Genomic DNA, 23,580 nt, shown 5'->3' on the forward strand with positions numbered 1-23,580 from the left:
CTACACCCCAGCCCGCCTTTCACTTTAAACCTGGCCATTGAACTTGCAGGCCCTTCTGCCTCAGTCTCCCAAGCAGCAGGGAAGACAAGCCTGTACCACCAGGTCTAGCCAGACTGATCTTTTACTTAATTATCATCATAAGGAAAGAATTTACAGTTCAACATAACTTCAACAGCACTGCAGGGTAATGAAATATGTCAACGCATGTGGGTTTACAAAGGCTATCATTGAAATAATTTGTTAGTTAGGCATCAACAGCTGCAAAAGAGAAAACAAAGATAAGTAAGTAGTGGGGAGAGTGTGTGTGTGCTCAACCAGTAACTTAAAAAATGTACAAAGGCACTTACCAAAAGAAAATCACAGATCTGCTCGAGAGCACTGTGAATTAGAAAGGAGTTGTCCAAAGGGACCCACCAACCTCCTGGCGATTTCAACACAAAGCACCTCACAAATCTCCCTATGCCAGGGACAAATCACGAGCAGGCAAAGCCCCTGTAATAAAACCTTGTAAGCCACCCCTTAATAATGCAGCCTTTCCAGGACTGCATATTGATTTTGTTTCAGAGAAAGGAGTGTGTTTTATCTTCAGCCTTACAGCTCAGCGACAACATCAAAAATTGAACCGCAGTACTTTCCTGACACCTGGCTTCTCAACCTGCAGCCTGGGGGTCTTTGTCATTTTCCATCCATTTCCAGAGAACCCTGACCTGGCTGTCTGTGTCTCCTGCTTGGCCCACTGTAGCCACACTAGTCTTTCAGTCTGTCTATCAATGATCAGCTGCTCCGCATTTCTCCTATAAATGATTTTAATCATGCACCAGAAACTTTGTACATTCCCACCTGTTTGTTAACGAGCCTCTCGATAGTGTCAGTTAGGACTGACCATAAAACGGCAGCTGCAGTCACAGTACCATATACAAAAGAAATCCCAAACTCCACTCGATTATTTTTTAAATGTGCTTTTTAATTCTATCTTATTACTGGAGCAAACTCTCAACTCAACCTCTCAACAAACAGGTTTTGCAACCAAAACCACAAACCACAGGCTTCTCCTAATACAGCAAGAAGACAATATTAAGTAGCCAAGCCGTCTCATGTCAGGGGCACCGAAAGCTCAATTTGTTGGGTGGAGTGGGGGAATTACTTTCACTTCAAAGTGAATCTTAAATTGATCAACAAATTGTTTGATAATTAATTCCATTAACAAAGTTCAGAGGTATTAAAAATTTGATTATAGCCCGGCATTGGTGAAGCATGCCTTTAATCCCAGCATTCAGGAGGCAGAGGCAGGAGAATTTCTGTGAGTTTGAGGCAGCCTAGTCTACAAAGTGAGTTCCAGGACAGCCAGAGCTGTTATACAGAGAATTCCTGTCTTGAAAAAAAAAAAAAATGATTTCTGATTACAGCCAGGCGTAGTAGTGCACACCTTTAATCCTAGCACTTGGGAGGCAGAGGCAGGTGGAGCTCAGTGAATCCAATGCCCAATGCTAGACTGGCCTACACAGTGAGTTCCAGGACAACCAGGGATACATAGAGACCTGTCTCAAAAAAGAAAAAAGAAAGAAAGAAAAGAAAAGAAAAAGGAGAAGAAAAGAGAAAAAGGAAAAAACTCCTAAAGCTTACACACAGAAGCACCGCTCTAGTGGTCAGAAGCTAGTCAGTGAGGCTGAACCAACCAGGTAAAGGCTAAATCACTTCACAGCAAGCTAAACATACACCAACAAAGGTGAAAATAAAGAGCAACAGAACCAAATCAGCAGAAGAAACTGTGTGGTTTGCACACGGCACAGGCACGCTGCTCCCAACAACTTGACTAAAGCCATCAGTTTTATATATTCTACTTCAGAAATAAACACCAGCAGCCACCCTAACTGAACTAATGTTGATATTGAGGATTCTGTTGATTTGACATTTGAAATTAATTTATAAATGCCTTTCACAACTATATATGGGATGTAAGCACAATGATTATACTTAGTTTGTATGCTGGGGAAGTTAGTAGAACGAAAACAGCAACTCTCCTGGCAGTCCTGGGATGGACTTAGAACACTGTGCATCCGCAGCGCTCTCAAAAGTGACTTCCCACTCTGTAACACACCTATTCTTGTACTCAGTCAACCGGGTGGCTGACCAACGGGCGTTCTCTGCTCTACATCTCAGAAGGAGTAGAGACCCGAGGACGACGCCAGGACTACTGAAGCCACCACTGCTGCTGGTTCACAGTGGAGAGGCCGCGGCTCAGAGACAGTGAGTCACCTGATCACAGGACAAGTACTCCAGCCGGGAGTTGAGTCACCTGATCACAGGACAAGTAACGAGATGGTTTTGCAGTCGTAAGAGTGAAATGTGTGGTTTAAGTGCCTCGGCTCTGGGAGAATCATTTCAAAGATAAGCCACAAACAACTCCCCACCCCAAAGCATGGCTTGCAGCAGAGCTAAGATCAGCAGCAGAGCAGAGAGGGAAAGGAATGGACTCTGAGGGAGGAGAGTGTCCACTGCAGAGGAAGAGGGGCCCAGAACACAACACAGCAAGGGATACAAGGGGTGGGTAAGAGAAAAAGATGAGGTCACAGAGTCATTCTGTGAAATGACTGAGCTTACTACTAGCTAAGAACTTGCTAGAAAATCTACTACAGGGTAATGGAGCGAGAGCATCTGAGCTCCACAGAACTGATCACACAACTCTCCTCCTACTGCCCAGAGTCCCCCGTCTGTGAGCACAGCTCTGCAGACACTTCCAGAAACGCTAGTTAACTCATTAAACAAAAATTTCAAGAAGAGTTTTTGTCACCATACAGCCGACATACAGTTGCCCTGAGAAATTTCTTTAAGGACTGTCTCTGAACAGTGGAGTAAGTAAAATCTAATGCCATGGCCTTTAAAAATGGCACTCAACTCTTCCCCAGCTTACTTTAAACAGGTAACTAATTAAAGGAATAGAGCAGACTAAATTGTACTGTGTGCAACAGGAGTTGATCTATGGCATCAACACTATACATCACATTACATAGGGATACCAGTAATCAACTAGTTCCAGGATAAACACACTGTAATATGGCTCAATTTAGAGACTTTAATTAATTAAGTAATTAATTCAGCAATATTTTCAGACAAGAGATGAGTGGACTGTGTGAAATATTATTTCTTCCTGATCTGATTAAAATAGAGAAAAGTCAGGTCTTTATTTTTGGCCTGAGTGGTTGGTTATCCAGTACAGGGGAGGTGCTAGAGATAGTGTGAAACTCCTCTACAAAGGACTTTTACCGATACTACTGAATCAAGCTATATATTGCAATACAAGCTTCTATTTCCAAAACTTCAGAGGGCTGGGCAGTGGGGGCTCATGCCTTTAATCCCAGCACTCAAAAGGCAGAGGCAAGCAAATTTCTGAATTCAATGCCAGCCTGATCTACAGAGAGCCTTCAAGGATGGCCAGAGAAATCTTATCTCTAAAATCCATCTAAAAAAAACAAACCAAGGGGCTGGGGAGATGGCTCAGTGGTTAGAGCACTGGCTGCTCTTCCAGAGGACCTGGGTTCAATTCCCAGCAACCACATGGCACCTCACAACTGTCTATAATTCTAGTTCCAGGAGACCCAACACTCATGGCAAAGCACCAATGTACATAAAATATAAATAAATAAATGTGTTAAAAAAAAAAAAAAAACAAACCAAACCAAATAAAACTAAACTAAAACAACAACAACAAAAACCATTAGGGGGTTGAGAGTGTACTTTTGTTGAAAGCCGTGGTTTGACCACCATTCCTAAATAAACTAGGGAGTGGGTGAATGTCCACAATTCCTAAACATATGAGTTGGAGGCAAGAAGAAATTCAAGATCATGCTCAATTACATAATAAGTCTGAGGCCAGTCTAGCAGACATGAAAACCAAAAACCAAAACAAACCCTTGCCTAACTTGGCTCGTTACCTAAAAATATTTTAGAGAGATCCTAAATTGTTTTTAATTCCCAATTTTCAAACCAGGCAGTCAAGTGAAAGAAAGGAAAGCTAGCTATGACTGAGAGTCACTGATGAGTAGTAGACTAGAGAAGAGACTTATCTGGGATACTCAAGAGACCTTAACCCTCAAGTAAATCTACTCTTGTCTTCTCACAGATGTTTACTGCTTTCAATCAGCAGTCACACCACAGTCACACCATAGTCACACCAACCGCCCTGCTTTCCTCTTTATCACTGATTTTCTTTTCTTTTTTTTTCCTTTTCAGAGAAAGAGTAAAAATGTGTGTGCGCCCATCTGTCCACTATAACAAAAGTCCATAACTATGTCCTGAGATTGTGTTGTTCATTCTCCACAGAACTCTGTTGAAAGAGTTAATAAACTTACTAACTCTGCTTCACGGTAGCTCATCTAAAGCTCTTTTATGCAAGTCAGTCAAGAATCTGGCTTTACCTGAGTGGAGATCCCTAAAGACTAATGGCTGTGTTAAGGTAGGTATCTCTACCAATATAACAAGTGAAAGACAACTCTATAAAATTAGGTCACGCAAAATTACACTTTATTTATGTGGGTTAGAATGTCTGTATCAATATTTTATTGGGGGGCTGGAGAGATGGCTCAGAGTTTAAGAGCACTGGCTGCTCTTCCAGAGGTCGTGAGTTCAATTCCCAGCAACCACATGGCAGTTCACAACCATCCATCTGTAATGAGATCTGGCGCCCTCTTCTGGCACGTGGGCATACATGGAGGCAGAATGTTGTATATGAAATAAATAAATCTTTGAAAAAATTTAAATAAAATAGTGGAAAGATAGCTCAGTGGTTAAGAGCTCTTTTTAAAACTTTGGGGGGAGGGTATATATGTGCCACTGCATGCATGCCACAGAAAATATTCTGAAGTCAGAAGGCAACTTGCTGGAGTCAGTTCTTTCATTCTACCAGTAGGTTCCAGAGATGAAACTCAGAACATGAAGCTGGTATTTAAGAACCTTCATCCACTGAGCTGTCTTACTGGATAGAATAAACTAGAGGTACGTGTCAAGAGAGTCTGAGAAGAGGAAATGAACCACTCAGCAACTTGACCATAGCTGGCTGACTTGACGTTCTAAATGACCCAGAGAGGAACCTTCCGAGAATGGACGTTTACGATGCCATCTTTGGAATTAATCTTAAACTTGTGGGTTTTTGCGAACTCCCTTGTGTTTCTTCTGTGGTTGGTAGGATTAGATGAGTACATAACCACACCTGGTTTATTTACATCCCTAATCTTACCTTTAGATTATTTTCTTTTTGAAATATACTGATCAGAATCTAGAGTAAACAGCTAAAGAACTTTGCATACAACCATATAAGACTTCCACACAATTCCAGAAAGTTCATTAAATCTTCTTGAGCTCACAGTTCAACTAGATAGATTATCAGATTATTAGTTTAGGAAAATGTTTTTTAAACTATAATATGTATGAGTCAGAAGTTTCATTGGTGGGTGGGTTTTGTCTTTTTAGTTTTTATCTGTACACACAAACATGTGTCTGTGTCTTCTGTGTGTGATAGGACAACTTGCAAAAGCTGTTTCTCCCCTTCCCTGATGTGGGTTCAGGAAACTGAGTTCAAGTTACCAGATTTGTTGGTAAGCACTTTTCTAACTATGGAGCTCTCACAGGCCCAGCTAATGTTTATTTCTGGGTTGTTTCATTTGGGTGGGGGAGGGCAAATTGAAACTGTAGAACTTTAAGACAATTCTGAAGCCATTTCTGACAACTCTCAGTTTCAGCAGTAATGATCCTCCCTTCCGCCATAGGAACCAAGGACCTAACAATTGCCCACACACGTACTGAAATGTTGGGAACATTCCATCATCTCCTTGAGTCCTTGTGAATGTTCCCCAAATAGAACTCAGTTATTGAATAGGGGCAAGATAACCCTTAGGTGACTCAGTGACTGATGCTTTGACTTAGGCCCTGGGAAAGGGGCAAAGTGATCCTCAGATGTTTTCCCTTACCTCATCTGATCTGGCAACCACTCTCCAGCCAATTATTGGTAATAGCCCTTTTGAATAGGCCAATCATAATAAAGAACAACCCCAGACACCCCTTCCTTTTGTGGTTTTTCCCTTTAAAAATAGCCTGTACCAGACATTCAGGGTCTTCTAGCCTCCCGACTGCTGGAAGACCCTGTCATGACAGAATTAATAAAATCCTCATGCTTTTACATCAGCTGTGATATGAGAGATGGTCTCTTGGGGCGACTCCTCCTCCTCCTCAGTGATTAGACGCTAGGGTCCAACAAAACAAAATTTTTAAAACTGCTGCTCTTTAAAACTCTCTTATTATTAAATTGTTATCTATCATGTGTGGATGCGTGTGTGTGGGCCACACGTGCCAAGGCTCACTACGGGGACCAGATGACAGATTGCAGGAATTAGTCTTCTGTTTTTAAGGTGTGGGTGCCAGGGACTAAACTCAATTTGTCAGGCCTGGTGGCAGGCAACTTTATCAAGGGTTCCTCAAACCATTATGACAGCATTGTGTTTTGTTTTTCCTTTTTGAGACAGGGTCTCACTATGTAGTCCTGACTGCCCTGGAACTTGTAGAGATCTGCCTTCCTCTGCTGCTTCTTGACTGATGGACTAACATGTGTGCTGGTACCACCATGCCTACCTAGCCCACAGTACTGTCTTAAATTATGTCTGTTGGCCACTCAGAAGTTGTCTCAAACACACAAAAGGTCATGACTAAAATTCTTAAGTATTAAACTGTGGTGGTACTCAGAAAAGCAGAGGTAGAAAGACTGCACAGATAAGGCAAGGCATGGCTATTACACAGCAGGGCCTTGTCTTTCATTTTGAAATAGTGGCTCTCTGTGTAGCCCTGGCTGTCTTAGAACTCACAGAACTCTATCTGCCTCTGCCTCCCCTGTGCGGGGATTAAAGATGTGTGCCACCACCACCCAGAATTTTTTTTAAAGTAAGTAAATAATTACAAAATTAAATCTAAATAATTAAATGTACCAACTCAGCTTTGGTCTCCTAGCATTAAGAAGGATGGGTATAGCCCACATGAAACCTAGCAGAGCTGCATCTAGGGCAGAGGAAACAGAGGTGGGTTTAAATCACCTAGAAATGGCAGCACTGGGGTTGTTTGGATCGAGCCTCCTCCAGGATGCCATATGGCATGCACTTAAATCATATGGGTAGGGAGTGACAAGAAGCTGTCTCTGAGCACATTGTGGAAACCGAGGCAATGGTTCCTCTGCTTTCCTTCATCTTCACTTCTCCCAACCATCACGTGAGCATGATTCTTTCTGCTAAAAAACATCCAAACCAGAAGATATTTTCTCTCTCTCTCTCTCTCTCTCTCTCTCTGTCCATCGCTCTCTCTATCTCTGTATCTCTCTCTCTCTCCCTCCCTCCCTCCCTCCCTCTCCTTCTTTTGTATTGTTTACTTGTTTTTGTTTAAAGAAAGGATTTCTTTGTGTAGCCCTGGCTATCCTGGAACTCACTGGTAAACCAGGCTGGCCTTGAACTCACAGAGATCTGCCTGCCTCTGGCTCCCAAGTGCTGGGATAAAAGGCGAGTAAGGCAAGCACCACTACCTCCCAGCTCCAGTAGATTCTTGGTAAGTAAAATTTTTTTCTCTTGAGCACAGAAACTAACAAGAATAAGTAACTTAAAATTTTATAAAATTAGCACTTGGAAGACAGAAGCAGGCAGATCTCTGTGAGTTCGAGGCCAGCCTGGTATACAAGAGCTAGTTCCGCCAGGCGGTGGTGGCACACGCCTTTAATCCCAACACTCGGGAGGCAGAGGCAGGCGGATCTCTGTGAGTTCAAGGCCAACCTGGGCTACAAGAGCTAGTTCCAGGACAGTCTCCAAAAGCTACAGAAGAAACCCTGTCTCAAAAAACCAAAAAGAGCTAGTTCCAGGACAGGCACCAAAGCTACAGAGAAACCTTGTCTCAAAAAAAAAAAAAAAAAAAAAAAAGAATATAAATATATATATATATATATATAAAATACACACACACACACATACACACTCAATCAATCAAATTCAATGAGTTCACATACCTAAATAGGTAGAGAAAGCTAAATTATGATATAATGAATACTATCCTATAAAAACTAAATAACAAAAATAGTCCATTAGCAAAGACATCTGGTGCATCATGACAAGGAACATTAAGGATATTGTCTGAAACCCTGTAATCAATTTTTTCTCCCAGCAGTTCTCTCATTACACTCTACTAGACTTGTATGCCTGCAGAATTCATGGGAGCCCCACACGGGGGTGGGGGCTCTGCCAACTGGATCTAGCAAGAATGACTTTGGCAACACGAAGCACCATTAAAGAACAATAAATGTAATTAGCCTTAGGCAGCATCATCTGACTCAAGGAAGATTTATCATCATTTTATTGACTCTTTTCCAGTCTACATTGATGATGGCATCTAAGGATTCTACCAATGATGAATTTATTTAAATCCTCAGTGGATGCTGAAAAATACCAATACTGATCATCACTATTATAATATGCTATTATAAAAAGTTACCTAAAAGATCAGCATAATGGGCAAATTTTAAAATCCATTCAGCAAACCCTGGTTAGGAAGTACCACAGTAAATAAAAAGTGTCTAAAGGGTAACATCATATTTATTAGAGTAAATCAAGAAAATACCAGCCTACAAGATAAACCATATTCCTCAGATACATAAAGGAACAATACACATCTACAACTGAAGTTTCCCAGGAAGGCAGTCAAAACTTCACTGATTTTTTTCCCTTAAGATGTAAATAAATTCGACAGCACTGAGGATTTTATCCTCAAAATTAGGTTTTACCTTCTGCTATGTGTGCTTATTATCTCAGGAAATCCAAGGCTTACATAGGAATCTTTTTTGGTGGGGTTTAATTCTTGGGTAACTATATCAAACACATAAATGTGACGTTGTTTTAACAACCATTCATAGTTTTATTGCACATGTGAAGTAGGGGGTAAGATGTTAAGCAGCGCTCTCTCTCTCTCTCTCTCTCTCTCTCTCTCTCTCTCTCTCTCTCTCTCTCTCTCTCTCTCTCTCTCTCTCTCTCCCCGTCTCCCTCCCCCTCTCCCTCTCTAGCTGGCCTCCAATACTGGGATTTCAAGCATAAAAAAAACCCATACCTCGCTTGTTATCACTATTAATAGCAATCTCTATAGGTTTGTTCTTCGTCATCCTACATAGGGATGACAGCGCTAACCCTCCAGTGCCGGGATTAAAGGCATATACCACCACCGCCCGGCCCAAATGAATCTTCTTAAACAATGGCTTGTAAGACACCTCAGTTAGATTTCTTTTCTGAGCCTTAAAAAGCTCTCTACTGCCTACTCCATAAACATCTTAACTAGTCTGAGACCTCAGCACATTTTACATCTTCACCTCTGCCTTCAGCACCCACTTATATATGCTCTTCACAGCCATCCTATGTCTTCTCACAACTCCTAGAGTAACCAGCACATTGTCTACACTGTAGGATGCATGTACATTCTGCTTATCTACAACATATTGACATGTCACAAATGCAGAGCTTCTGGATTCTAATCCCTTTCACAAAACCGCATGCTATAACCTGCACAGAGAACTGAGCGCCGGGACACTAATATTATATAATGCACCTACACAATTGATTATGTGTTGAAGCACCTGGTACTGTTTATGTATACATGAGATGACTACCCTCCTATATTATTTTCTAGTACACTACAAACTTAAACCCACCAATCTGATGACTCTTCATTAACTATGAACAGTCTTGGGTACTCAGTTCCAAACAATAAACACCTGCCTTCTAGAAACAGTATCATTAAAGTCCTCCACAAAGGAAGAGAAAGAAAGCCAAGCTAGCACACAGTCCACAAGTGGGAAGCTACAGCACATAAAAAATGCCCTCATGGAGCACCACCCTACATCCTGCTCCATCTTATGCATCTTCTCATCAAGTCACAGAGGAATTATCAAGGGTACAGCCAAGAAAGGCAGAGCCATCCCAGACCACTGAAGGGTTTCTTGACTACACAGAAAAGCCTCACTGTTTGTGAATAGCCTTCCATAATGTGTCTCCTGGAGAGGGCAACGGCCAAAACAGTTTAGATCCGTGGGCCTGGAGTCCCAAATGAGTCTTGGGAAATGCACAATCCACACTTGGACTTAAACTTACCCCCTTTCCCCCATCTCAGATGCCAACATCCATACTCGCTGCTGATTGCCAGCTCCTGCTCCTTGCAGCAGCCCAGCATGCTCTCTGCTGGTGCCAAAATACCTTCCAGCAAATCCCACTAACTTCTGAAACTGTCCTAGAGGGGTAAGGCAAGTCCCGTATTGTACGTCCTCTGTGCATGTACTTATCACTCTTTTTAAACACATATCATACAGCACATTTTAAAAGGGGCTCTGGGAAGGGAAGTAATATCCTATTTTATACCCTATGGGATATAAAATACTGATAGCTTTTAAAAACGGGATTCTCCTTACCCCTACAGGCCCTCTCCCGGCTTCAGAAAGGTGCTGTGGTGGCTGTGATGCCACCGGCAGAGAGCATGCTGGGGGGTCACACAAAGCAGGAGCTGGAGATCTGCAACAGGCCTGGGAGTTGTGGACCTAAAAGAGAAAACAGTTTTAAGTTAAGGTGCCCATCACCCCCATCCTGGTTACTAGGGGCACTCAGCACACAGCAGGTGTCTGCATGAATCCTTAAAAAGCAGAGAACCACTGACATCACCAAGAACTTGTTTCCCCCATGGAGTTAGTTAACCTCCCCACATTAGTCAAAGCTGTTTCTTTATTTCAGTGTCAACACCTGCGCGACCCTGCTGGCTCTGTATTTTAACCTGGGTCCATCTTTAAAGTATGGTGTGTGCCCCTCAAAATAACCAAGTTAAGATGCAGCAGCAGCATGCTTCGCTCTCGTGACAGCAGCATTCCAGTGTCAGACAGGAGAGAGTCGTGAGCAGACAGACACACTGAGCTTTCAGAAGAGTTTCTGTGCTAAGAGGCTGGGAACACCCAAGGGTTAGGGGGGCCAGAGAAAGCCCTGCCACTTCAAGAGACAGCAGCTTAAAGCAGGACAAAGGAGTGCACTGAATAAGCTTTAGTTTCCTCAAAATATCCCCAAGTGAGAATAATAAACAGGCAAACCATATCAAGTTCAAGAGAGGTATTATTTCTTCTAGGGACCAAAGTCAGCTTTAGCGTGTCCTACAAGTCTTTTTAAAAGGAAAACACTGAAACCAGCAGAGAAGGATGCAAAGCAACTTCTGAAAGCCAGCACTGTCCCTTGAGCACAAGAAGAGACACCTCAGACAAGAGCTTCCAGCTGCACCCATTGAATATTCGAGAGCATATAACATATAAAAGCCTAACTACAGCAATTTCATATGGTGCTAAATGAACTGTTTAAAAAAATCCACAAAATTCAAATACTTATATTAAAAACCCATTATTACAGTTAAAAATTAAAAAAGCAAACTTTAACATAACATCATTATTAGTATCTTGCTGCATGTAATTCTTTTTGAGGTCATACTCTGTATAGACTCTCATCCCTACCAATTCAATAGATGGTGCTAGAACCATACCTCCAATACTTCCAGAACAACAGCAAACTCCAAGTAGAAAATACAACTGTGTGTTACAGTGTACAGTACAGTCAGTATTTTTTCACAGTAAGCAAAAATTAAAACTGAATATCTAGTTAAATGTTTTCAGTCAGGAATTCAATTAACCAGAATTCAAATTCAAGTATCAAATCCTCCTCCATTCTAATTAAGGGTTTCAATTTTTTAAGAACCTAGCGAAGCATTTCTCAACACTTTGGAATAACCTGTTTTAAATATACAAGTAGTTCAAGTGATCATTACAATATTTTAAACATTTGAAGAAAAACCGGCCTTCTCCAGGCAAATTATCATTCACAAAAATCAGAAAACACTGGTGACATCTGGATCTACCCTAATTTTCTCAGTAGTTTTTGTTTTTCTGACACTTTTTTTTAAGTTGGTCATCAATACAAAGATCTGAACACACACGAACAGTGAATTTCCGGTTGTGAGGAAATGAGTTTGAATGAAGCTTCAGTAATATTCTTGGCACAGTAGATTTCTACAAGTGTCATTATCTCACATTTTTGTAAGCTTTTTGAGAAAAAAAAAAGAGTATGTAGTTTCCTGCATTGAAAATTTTCACATAGATAACATGTTCAGTAAATTATATTTAGAGGTAAATATTTTAAAGAAATATATACAATTAAACAAAACATCAATTACTTCTTGGGAGTCCTAAAAGCCAATTATATTAGGAGAAAAATGAATTATCCAACTTTGCAATAATTATATACCATTAAAATGTTAGCTCCAAGTCACCTGCTCTGCCACTGCTGAGAGGAAAAAAGACCTCTGAGAAATGAGGTGACGGGGACTGAACTCTGGCTTACTCATCCCCAGAGCCTCGTTTGGTCTCTACCAAGGTAGACGCTTCTCTGTCCATTTCTAAATTACATTCACAACATACAAAAGGAAGGTGGTGACTGAAAAAATCTTTTAAGATCACTGCTCTATAACTAAAGAGATGTGGAAGCTGGCCAGGAAACAATAGCCCACCTGACTTCTCCATGCAATTCCAAATGAGAGAATATCCTCACGTCTCTTGAACATAACTACATTTCATCCTTTCATCCCTGTCTGTCCTGGCACAGAATCATACGTCCAGTACCCCAGTACATATTAACAAACAAAACAAGTGTAGGTGGTCTTTATTTTAGCCAAGGAAAAGGGTGTGACCTCCAGAAGAAGAGCTTAGCATCAATTCAATCAATATGCAACATCTTCTGCCTTAGAAATCAGTTTATAGCCGGGCAGTGATGGCGCACACCTTTAATCCCAGCACTTGGGAGGCAGAGTGTGAGTTCGAGGCCAGCCTGGTCTACAAGAGCTAGTTCCAGGACAGGTTCCAAAGCTACAGAGAAACCCTGCTTTGAAAAACCAAAAAGAAAAAAGAAATCAGTTTATACCATACTCTAAATATGTACAACTACTATACATCAATGTTTTAAATAAACAAGGAAAATAAATCATAGCATAGCATTTAATAATGTCACAAACACCAATATCTGAGGGGCAGGCCCTATGCTAAACAATTTGAATGCCTGACTTTGCATCTAAAAACAATCTACTTGCAAGGTCACAAACAAGGCAAATCTTACATCCCAACATCATGGGTTGACCCGCCAAAGCTCATCAAAGATGGCAACTGATGAAACAGAAATGGAATCAGACAACCTGAAGTCAAAATTCAAACTATCAACCTATGCAGCCTGCCAACCTTCATCTCAGTCCCAGAATAACACTTCCCAAATGCTGAACTACACATGATCAAACCAATGCAGGGTCCCGGTCCTATCCCAGATCATTGAGAAGAAGGTTCTGGTGTGGCAGTGACCTATAACTAAAGTGAAGTAACCACCTCCCAGATGCCCATGCATCTATGTTCCATGCTACAATCACAACAGCTGTGTACAGTACATAACTCTGGTAATTCACTCGTATACAGAATCCCAGCTGAAGAGAAAGAATTTCTTTGTAGCCCTCTTCTGCTGTACTGTCAGGGGATGCAGGAATAAAAACCAATGAGCAGTAACAAGTTTTTAAAGTGGGTTGTGGGTTCTGGGTACAAACTCAAAAAGAAATTTCACACACATACATATCCTTCCTGGAAACTCATTTGATATAAATAAACCTACAATTACTCAATCCTAAGAAACCCAAACCATACTTCCTCTAAAGTACGGATGATGGCAGTCAAGAACACTAACAGAGTGGCTCTGAGTATTACCTAGAAATAAACAACTGGTAGTTGGTACGAGGTATTCCAACTCCTTGGTATTACACAAGGAGTCAAACTAATTTCAACAATATACTCTGGGTTAACTTTCTCAAAATCCATGATTACTTCTAGGTAGAAAATTATTTCATTTATGCTTAAAATTGAGATTATAGAATGTTGATAATTTTAGTAAAAACTAGAGTTCCTTTCAGAACAAAAATATTGTCTTCCTCCCTATCAATCCACAGTGTTCTCTAAAAATGGCTGATGCTTAATGTCACAGATTCTCCAATTAGAATCTAAGGCTGCTGAGGGAAGAAACAACATTCTGTATTTCTTCGGTGCCCTCTGTTGGGTTCAACAAAGAACAGAGAAAATGGTTTGCAACAAATAGTTGTGAGAGGAACAGATTGTGAACATTCTTAACTGCATTCTGGATAAAATACACTTTGATGATCAAAAACAAAATCATCAAAACAAACTAGGTCACACAAAGTGACCCAGAATCCTCTGGAGGCCGGCAGGAAAAAAGAGCTGAAGATGCTATCCCAGGTTCTTTTGCTCCCCTCAATCTAGACCAAGTGGACCAATCAATCATCTTCAGAAAAGCAGTATGATATAAGATTCTAGTGGAAAGGGGTAGGTCTCAGTGAGGTCAGAGGAAGGGGCTGCACCAAGCACCCTCTGGTGTCTCTGCTCTCTCACCTGCTCAGGTAATTCCTGATTCATCCTTTCAGTTCTACCTCTCTGTAGACTGCCACAGTGCCTCAGGTTTCCCCAAATCCAATTTTTTTTAAACGAAAAAATTAATCTCTTCAAGCAAGGTCAACAAGGATCACAGATTGCCAAGCCACTATCTGTTACCATTACCACTACTTCCAAGAACTGAATGTATTATTTGAGTTCTTGACCAATATATAATGGTCCTGAAAAGTACAGTGCATCTTTATTGAGTTGCTCACCTTTTCTCCTGCCTCTAACTGAGCACATACCAATACTTTATCAACTCTGCTTGCCAGAGGATACCTCCTCACACCCTTTTGTCTATTTCTTCCATGAATAACTCTAATATATTTAAACAAGTTTTCTTGGCCTAGAAATAAGTGAATTATATGACTATAACCCAACAGAATCAATGTTTCTCAACAGAACACATAATTTATTCCCCTTAAAAATGCTACTTTGGGGGCTAGAGAGATGGCTTGCAGTTAAGAGCACGGCCTACTCTTCCAAAGGTCCCGAGTTCAATTCCCAGCAACCACATGGTGGCTCACAAGCATCTCTAATGAGGTCTGGTGCCCTCTTCTGGCCTGCAAGCATACACACTGACAGAATACTGCATACATAATAAATAAATTTTTTTAAAAAATGCTACTTTGGCCAGGCAGTGGTGGTACACGCCTTTAATCACAGCACTGGCAGGTAGAAGCAGGCAGATCTCTGGGTGTTTAAGGCCAGCCTGGTCTACAGAGTGAATTCCAGGACAGCCAAGGCTACAACAGAGAAACCCTGTTCCCAGGGGGGAGAAAAGCAACGAACAAACAACAACAACAACCAAAAAACAGGAAAAAAAGAAAGAAAGAAAGAAAGAAAGGAAGGAAGGAAGGAAGGAAGGAAGGAAGGAAGGAAGGAAGGAAGGAAGAAAAAAACCCACAACAAAATGCTATCTTTGAGTGTTCCTCCATTGGAGCCCCTCCCATTCTTCACTCTGGTGAGTTCTCACTTTTTAATAAACCTATGTTTGTTCTCAAACCAAACAAAATGGAGAAAGGAAAGAGAGGGATAAAGACCCCTAACCTTCAAAAACCTGGCTCGGTTAATAACTTACTACTCAGTTGGGCCATCATGGCACACATTTTTAATCTCAGCACTAGGGAGGCAAAGGAAGGCGGATCTCAGTGAGTTCAAGGCCAGCCTGGTTTACAAAGTGAGTTCCAAGACAGCCAGGACTGTTATAAAGAAACCCTGCCCTGTCTTAAACCCCCACCACCAAAAAAGAACTTACTACTATGCACTACCATGGCCTCCATCTAGTATTTATAGCCTATACTTACTTGCATCATGTGCTATAAATTTACCTACAGTGTGGGATGGTAGCAGCCTTGTATGTTATGATGATTTAATACTTGATAACGAAGAAGTCATGGACCTTACACCCACAGACAAAAGTCATCCAAATTTGAACATTTCTGAGGATGACATGAGAGGCAATTTATATTAACAAGGCACACTCAATACCACAGACGTGGACTCAAGAAGCCCTGAAGCAAGTACTAGAAAACAACCCAGGCCTCCACACAAAGTCCAAACATTCTTCCTTTCACACACTGAATGTGTCAAACACTACCCAGGGCTTTGGGAGTTCAACACACCATTATCACCCTGGCCTTGGTGACTAGTTGATGGCTCCCCATCCCCCCCCAGCACCATTTCATTGGCTTTTACTCTCTTTAGCAATATTAGCTTAAGAGCAGTCCTACAATCCCAGCATACATCCTATTTATAGCCCAAACCCTACTGCACCACAAGGATTGTTTCTGCTGGTGTAAACAGGAGAGCACATCTCTTAGTATAATCTCAAACCAAAGGCTAACATAACTCATCATGCTATACTTCAAAGCTAATACTTTGTTTTTTAAAGCCATTTTTCATTGTTCTGTTTTGCCATGTTATCTGCTATGGGAAAAATCAACTTTAATCTCTTCTTTAAAAAAAAAAAATCTTTCTATGAAACAAAGCATATGTCCTCTACAACCTGGGTAAACCAGAGCAAGAAGTCTTGATTATTCTCATCTTAATCTTTTCATAAGAAGTACACAGAACTGAGGAGAGAAGAAAATGGAGGAAAACTATTTCTCTCAGGAGCAAATATTGCACCATCTCTATTATTCTCATGTGACAACTGCACGTATGTGCTGAACACAGACTCTCAAAGAGAAGCACTATGTGGGTTTAAAATGGACCTAACAGGTAGCACCCTCTATCTCACTTGCTTTTGCAGATAGCTTTAATGTTTTAATACCGACAACAGAAGCTTTAGCTTTTATTGCTGCTAGTACCCTAAGCTAATGAAAGCACCTGTGAGCGCTCTCTCTGTCTCTGTCTCAGAGAGAGAGAGAGAGAGAGAGAGAGAGAGAGAGATATTTTATTTCAAAGCTATATATTCTCCATGGAACTCTGGTACTTAGTTTAGCAAAAACACATACACAGAAAACAAACACAAAGAAAGCAGTAGCTGCAGCCACTACCAAAATAAACTCTTCTGGTAACAAGGCCACCTTCCAAAGTTTCAGGTATCAGGCAGTATCTGTAAAAAAAAAATCTTTGTAAAGAAAGATAAAGAACAAACATCTCCAAAAATGGTAAGAATTCATATTGGCAAGAAAACTAAAAAGAAAGTATTTAATTACAAGATAAAACTGCAAGGCCACTTTGTAAAACAGCCTGGGAGCATAGAAGCAGTTTAATAAGAACAAATATTATCTTACAAGTAGATACACAATTGACTTGTTTTACTGTATTAATTCGTTAAACTGAAATATCACATACACTGTGTGCAAAAATAAACACTCTCAAGTAATGAAGGATTTGGGAGACGGCAGCCACAGATACAAATGTCTCTCTCTCTCTCTCTCTCTCTCTCTCTCTCTCTCTCTCTCTCTCTCTCTCTCTCTCTCTCTCTCTCTCTCCCTCCCTCCCTCCCTCCCTCCCTCCACCCCCAATACATTCTCTAGAAAGTTACAGAATTAGGATTGCTCTGTACTTAAAACTGTAGGCTGTGGGGCTGGAGAGACAGGTCAGAGATTAAGAGTACTGTCTATTTTTCCAGAGTTCCTGAGTTCAATTCCCAGCAAACACATGGTGGCTCACAGCATCTGTAATGAGATCTAGTGCCCTCTTTTAGCTTGCAGGCAGACATGCAGGTAGGACACTGCACACATAATAAATAAATCTAAAAAAAACAAAAAACAAAAAACAAAAAACTGTAGGCTGTGGTTCGTCAAGAAAAAGATTCCGTTCTAAGATCAAAACGCTTTGGATGGTTCACAATGATTCTGTTTCAACAGTGCTGTGTAAGCAAAGGACTTTAAAAAATAGTGTCGTTTAACGGTGTTGCTCTTAAAAAAGAATATCTTTGAAAAAATCAAATAAAATATTAATGTCTGAAAAACAGGTGCACATGTGGGTGTGAGGTAAACACATACAAAATACTGAGCTGGCGGAGGGGGAGGGCAGGAGGGCAGGAGCTCTCTGTGTAGCACAGACCGTCCTGGAGCTGGTCTGGAACTCCTAGAGATCCACTTGCCTCTGCTTCTTAGCACTGGAACTGAAAGTGTCTCATCACACCTGGCCTGAGTGTGCCTGCCTTACAAGCACCCACAGACCTATTCTGAGCCCTAAATGTGGGAATCACGGCCTAAAACCAAGGATTTTGTCAGAAGCACTATCCAGACAACCTTGTTCCCTATCCAAATTCCCTTCTCCCAACTTCTGCTCCTGGGACACCCTTAAAACTGGCCAGGATATAGTCCATACCTGCCATTATAACAAAATTCATTTTTGTTTGTTTGTTTGTTTGTTTTTGTTTCGAGACAGGGTTTCTCTGTAGTTTTTGGAGCCTGTCCTGGAGCTAACTCTTGTAGACCAGGCTGTCCTCAAACTCACAGAGATCCACCTGCCTCTGCCTCCCGAGTACTGGGATTAAAGGTGTGCGCCACCACAGCCCAGTCGATCATAGCAAAATTCTAATTCTCCCAAGAAACTAGTCTTTGGTTTACATTTCCTACTCATTAATCACTAAACTTAACTTTAGGCTCTTAAGAATGACTGAGCGCAAAGAAACCATTTCAGAGACTACAGAGTATCTCTGAGACTGTAAAAAAAAAAAAAAAAAAAAAAAAAAAAAAAAAAAAAAGGCCATTAAAGGAGTAAATATTTCAGAAACACTGTTTACCACAGAAGAGCATCACCACAAGGGACACCCCAGGCTGGTGCACCACCAACTGCTGCATTCAGTACACAGCCTGCAGGCTGTAGCACTGACCCACACTGGGGGTCACACCAGGAACACTGCAGAAGCAATTGACAGCCTGTGGAGCTAGAGAGGACACACGGCAGCAGAGGCAGAGCATGGGAAATGCTTACCAGTTTGAAGTCTTGGATGCTGCAGATGAAATATGGTGTGTTTGGTCGCCGACTCTCGATATACACACAGTCTTTAAAAGAAAAAGAAGTTTTTTTTAAAAACTGGCATTTATCTTTAAAGAATCAAATACAGGGGCCATAGATCACTGCATACATAAAGAGCTAGGTAAATGTATATAAACAAATCAATAATAAAGCAAACCCCTTTTAATAGTAAAAACAAAACCTTCCTATGGGTGATATTAAATTATAGATAAAATTAAGGTGATGGTTCTTTCTGAACATTCTTCGGATTATTAAAAAACTTTTCACCTATACCATAAAAAAGAATGAAAACTAATCTATTCACCTCTGGGTAATTTATTGTTAAATATGTTTTGGCTGTAATGAAAACCAAGTCAGCCAATCAAAGGTGGAAAAAGTAAACCAAGTTATTTTTTTTAAATAGACCTCTTTCAGAAAGAACAGACCACTTTCCTGAGTTACATTTGACATGGCATGGTTGGGCAATTATTTTTGATTCACAGCTCACAGCTGAAGTGTAAAAGGCTGCTTTTTAAAACCATCTGTAAAACCCAGTTTTTTAAGAGAAGCGATGAGTTTTTAGGAAAATACTGTCCACAGAACAGGACTGGAAGTCGAGGTATTATACACCAAGATGCAAGAGTTTCACAGCTATGGAATCTGGGGAGCAGGAGAGCAAGGCCTGCAGTGCAAATGCCATCCATCACACCCTTCCCGGCCCTGCAAAATGTGCACATGCACAACAACCAGCTCTGACAATGTGAAGAAAGCTCTACTTCATCTACACATTCATTAAAAGTCAAGACAGAAAGGATTCACAACTTGGAGTCAAGTCCCACTCAGAAAATAGTAAAGACACTTCAGGTTGGATCACAAAAACAGCCTCTTTAATAGATATATCGATCATCTATCTATATCCTTCCTGAAAACTTTCTATACAATATGAGGGTCACTGTACCCAAAAGCCATTTCAGGAAGAGAAGAGATACAAATCCACCAAGGTACTGGAATTCCCCTGTGATGTAGGAGTGTTTCTATCTGTCTGCTGTTTCATTGGTTAATTAATAAAAAAACTGTTTGGCCTGATAGGTTCTAACCAATGAAAGAGCAGACAGATAGAAACACTCCTACATCACCCCTGACTTCTCAGATGTGGACAATGAGTCCATGAAGCCACGCACCCAACTCATTAAGGATGAGTTAGCCTTGAGCTGTGCATCTTGTTCCAGGGTTCCAGACGATGACTGCCCCTGCTTCTGCATTTAGGCATCATCCATCTAACACATTAATCATCTCAAATGACAAGCTAAAGAACCTCTTCACACCATGGCTAATATTTCTCTTCATAACCCTTGTTTATTATTAAAGTAAAAATAAAAGAAATGTAACTCTCCACACAAAAACCTGGAGCTCTAGTCAGGCACAGTGGTAGGGCTCACAGCACTGCAATCCTAGGGCTCAGCATGAGAGACTAAGAAGTTGGAGGGCAGCTTGGATTACAAGCCTGTCTCAAAATTAAAATTAAGAAAAAAATTAAAATTAAGAAAAAAATTAAAATTAGTCTAAATTTAATACAATTTTGGAATGGTCCCAAAATTCTTAATTTCCATGCTGTAGCCCTGTTGTACACAGCTGTAGTAGTCCAAACCTTCAGTTAGCAATTACATACTCACTAGCCTGAGCACAGATGTGCTTTCTTCTTCCTATCCCCCACGAAAAACCATACTTTCTTTATATTAAGCTACTTGTTCACTGCCTTAAGAAGACACGTCACCTCTTCAGTGGATGGAGTTCAATGTTCCCCAAACCTCCTCCCCTAGGCTACATCTAAATAAAACACCAATTCCCCTGTCCAGTCTGTGCCAGCCACACCCTTTCTTTATTCTACATGTTCTAACCATACACAGCTTACAACTAATTCTAAGGTGGAAGCAGAGGGAATACATTCCCATGGCTCCTCTGAAAAAAGGGATGAGAACAGCACCCTTCTTCAAATGATCCTAGCAATTCACATTCCCGTATGTTCCATTATTTGGCAGTCAGATTGCCCACATCACCATCATCTCCAGAGCTCTGAAAATAGTACAACAGCAATCCCTGTGTCCACCAAGGACGACTGTCATTGGTGTGCTCAAAATCAGACAAGCCTCAATTAAGTAACAGGTGTGGGACAATGAGGCCTGGCTAAAAGTCTGATAGTTTTAACAGAGAGAGGCTTTGTATATCTTTTTATAATTAACAGAGTCACTTTTAACATAAACCCTCTCACTTTGAAAGATAAACTACTATGAACTCATACACTAATAAACTTCCAATGTCAGGTGTGGTGCACATATTACAGCACTAGAGAGATGGGGAAAGGGATACAGGGAGGGGGAGATCAGAATTCAAGGCCAGTCATAGACTACACAGTGAGTCCAAGACTAGTCAGCCCCACATGAAATCCTGTTTCAATAACTAACTCCCACAGCCCCCCCCCCCAAGCTTTCTAGAGAAAGGAGCCAGGTGGTGGTGGCGCACGCCTTTAATCCCAGCACTCGGGAGGCAGAGGCAGACAGATCTCTGTGAGTTCGAGGCCAGCCTGGTCTACAAGAGCTAGTTCCAGGACAGGCTCCAAAAGCTGCAGAGAAACCCTGTCCTGAAAAACCCAAAAAGGAAAGAAAAAAAAAGAAAGAAGGAGAAAAAAACCTGTATTCTGATACACCTAGACTTAAGAAAATGTTCATCTATAAACATACCAGTGCTAAGAGAAGAGGCACTGGGAGCGAATGACAGCTGCTGACACATGTTTCTTATCTGACTGGACCTGACTCACGTGCAGACTAAAGAAAGCTGCCTGAGGGAAAGGCTACCACTTGAAGGAAGAACCTAGAACCTGGACCTGCGGAATTACCACACTTACTTATTAATGCCTTTTCCCTACATACAAGCTATCTTTTTTTTTTTATTTAAACAATTACCATGGCAATCCAAACTGATTCCAAGCTGTGAATTTACACAATGATTTCAATATACAAAGCTGGTATCTGTAAAACCTATGATTGTGTCAAAAATCTTAAAATTTTAAACCTGTATGAAAGGGCAGATAAGCTCACTATGAAAGTAGGTGACAAAACAGATTCCTTTGATATAAAGAATAATAAATCATCAAGAAGATCTTGAGTCATACGCGCTAAATATTTTTCAAGCTGTGTCAAATTTATCAACCAGGGAGGGGAAAGTGTACTGCCTTGATCAGTTCTGGCTAATGCATGTTTTAAATAAAATATGAAACATTACTGCAGTTAACTTTTTCTTCCTACAAAACAGGATGATCTGTTTTAAGAAAATACACTCTAGGAAATAATTTGGAATTCAAGTCTCACAGGAAATAATTTTTCTTTTATTGCCCTTATGGTTATCTCAACTTGCCCCACCCAAAAAAAAGGTTAAATTGAGGCCAAATAGTCATTAGAAGTATTTTCTCTCTGGTCTCATTAACCAAGTGGCTTATTTAAACTGGTTTATATAAATGTTTATAGCTAGCATAAAATCATTTATTTTATTTGTAGATCTGTCTCTGTGTGTTTCTGCAGTTCCTGGGGTTCTAATCTAGGGCCATATCCACGCTAGACATTACCAGTTCCAAAGCAGTTCATTTGAAACGCCCAAGTTAAGAACAATGTCAGAGCACAGCTGCAATGTGTGCCCAGCAATCTAAAGTCAAAATGATTTGGCAAGACTGTCATGCAACTTACTACTGCATAGCTTATCTGAAGCTGATTATAAGGCTCATGTTAGTCAGCTGAACTGATGATCTGCAGACTGACAACACAATGCTCACTGCAGACACCTTTTGTTTTTAAATGGTAAAGCACTTTGGAAGCAGCAGCTTTAAAGGGCGGAGTAGACAGAGCAGTTCATTAAACGCACAATGCACGTTTTCAAAATCACCCACAGGAAAGCAGGCGTTTACCAGATTGAGTCAACAGTTGCTGTGGAGCAAATACACATTGTTTTAATCTTAAAACCAGCATGCCTGAAATGTCCAGAAAAAAATGAATGAGGCTATTTCCATCACCATCAATTATTCTGCAGAATACGTGATAACCAATGCTTTATTTTAGCAGGGATATCTGAGAATGAGATCAGAATATGTTTTGAGTCTTACACTCTTAACACTGAGCCTCCGCATGGTGTCACTTCAAATGCTTGTGAACAGGAGCACCAAAACCCATGATTTGGGAGATGATACTGAACAGGGATATTTCTGGCAGTTTCTCATAACCTTAACATAGCTTTGTGTCTAAAGAATCAATGCTGCCATCTGCAAACAGAGCCCTCCCTGAGCGGAGGGAGGAAGCCAGCCAAACGTGAAGGCAAATTCTCCAGGCAAAGAAAAGCCTCTGCCTTTTCAACCCTCAGCAAAACAGCAGGTTTATGTAAATAGAGCAGTGAAGCAAGTTCCTCAAGGGTAAAAATCATAGCCTGCCACATCAGGCAGTCTGTCATCGTGAAACACAAAGCACCTATCAGCATTTTTCCTGACAGTCTCCTCACTAAGCAGAGTGGACACTTACTTCACCCCCTAATTTAGTAAGCGGATCTGGGAGCCCTGG

The 23,580-nt window shown here is 40.9% G+C and overlaps 1 protein-coding gene across 10 annotated transcripts in view; it reads right to left on the bottom strand.

The window, feature by feature from the left end:
• Rere (arginine-glutamic acid dipeptide repeats) overlaps nt 1-23,580 on the bottom strand; it is a 343,378-nt gene that overhangs the window by 181,475 nt on the left and 138,323 nt on the right. For 9 of the 10 annotated variants that reach the window (XM_038333039.1, XM_038333047.1, XM_038333046.1 and 6 more), the window contains 2 exons: nt 18,959-19,029; nt 10,469-10,594 (listed from right to left, as the gene is read on the bottom strand). In XM_038333039.1, the coding sequence (XP_038188967.1) occupies nt 10,469-10,594; nt 18,959-19,029 (197 nt within the window). The remainder of the gene's footprint in view (nt 1-10,468; nt 10,595-18,958; nt 19,030-23,580) is intronic. The other variant, XM_038333048.1, reaches the window with a different exon arrangement.

The sequence above is a fragment of the Arvicola amphibius genome, chromosome 6 (genome assembly GCF_903992535.2).
Source record: "Arvicola amphibius chromosome 6, mArvAmp1.2, whole genome shotgun sequence".
Classification (NCBI taxonomy): Eukaryota; Metazoa; Chordata; class Mammalia; order Rodentia; family Cricetidae; genus Arvicola; species Arvicola amphibius.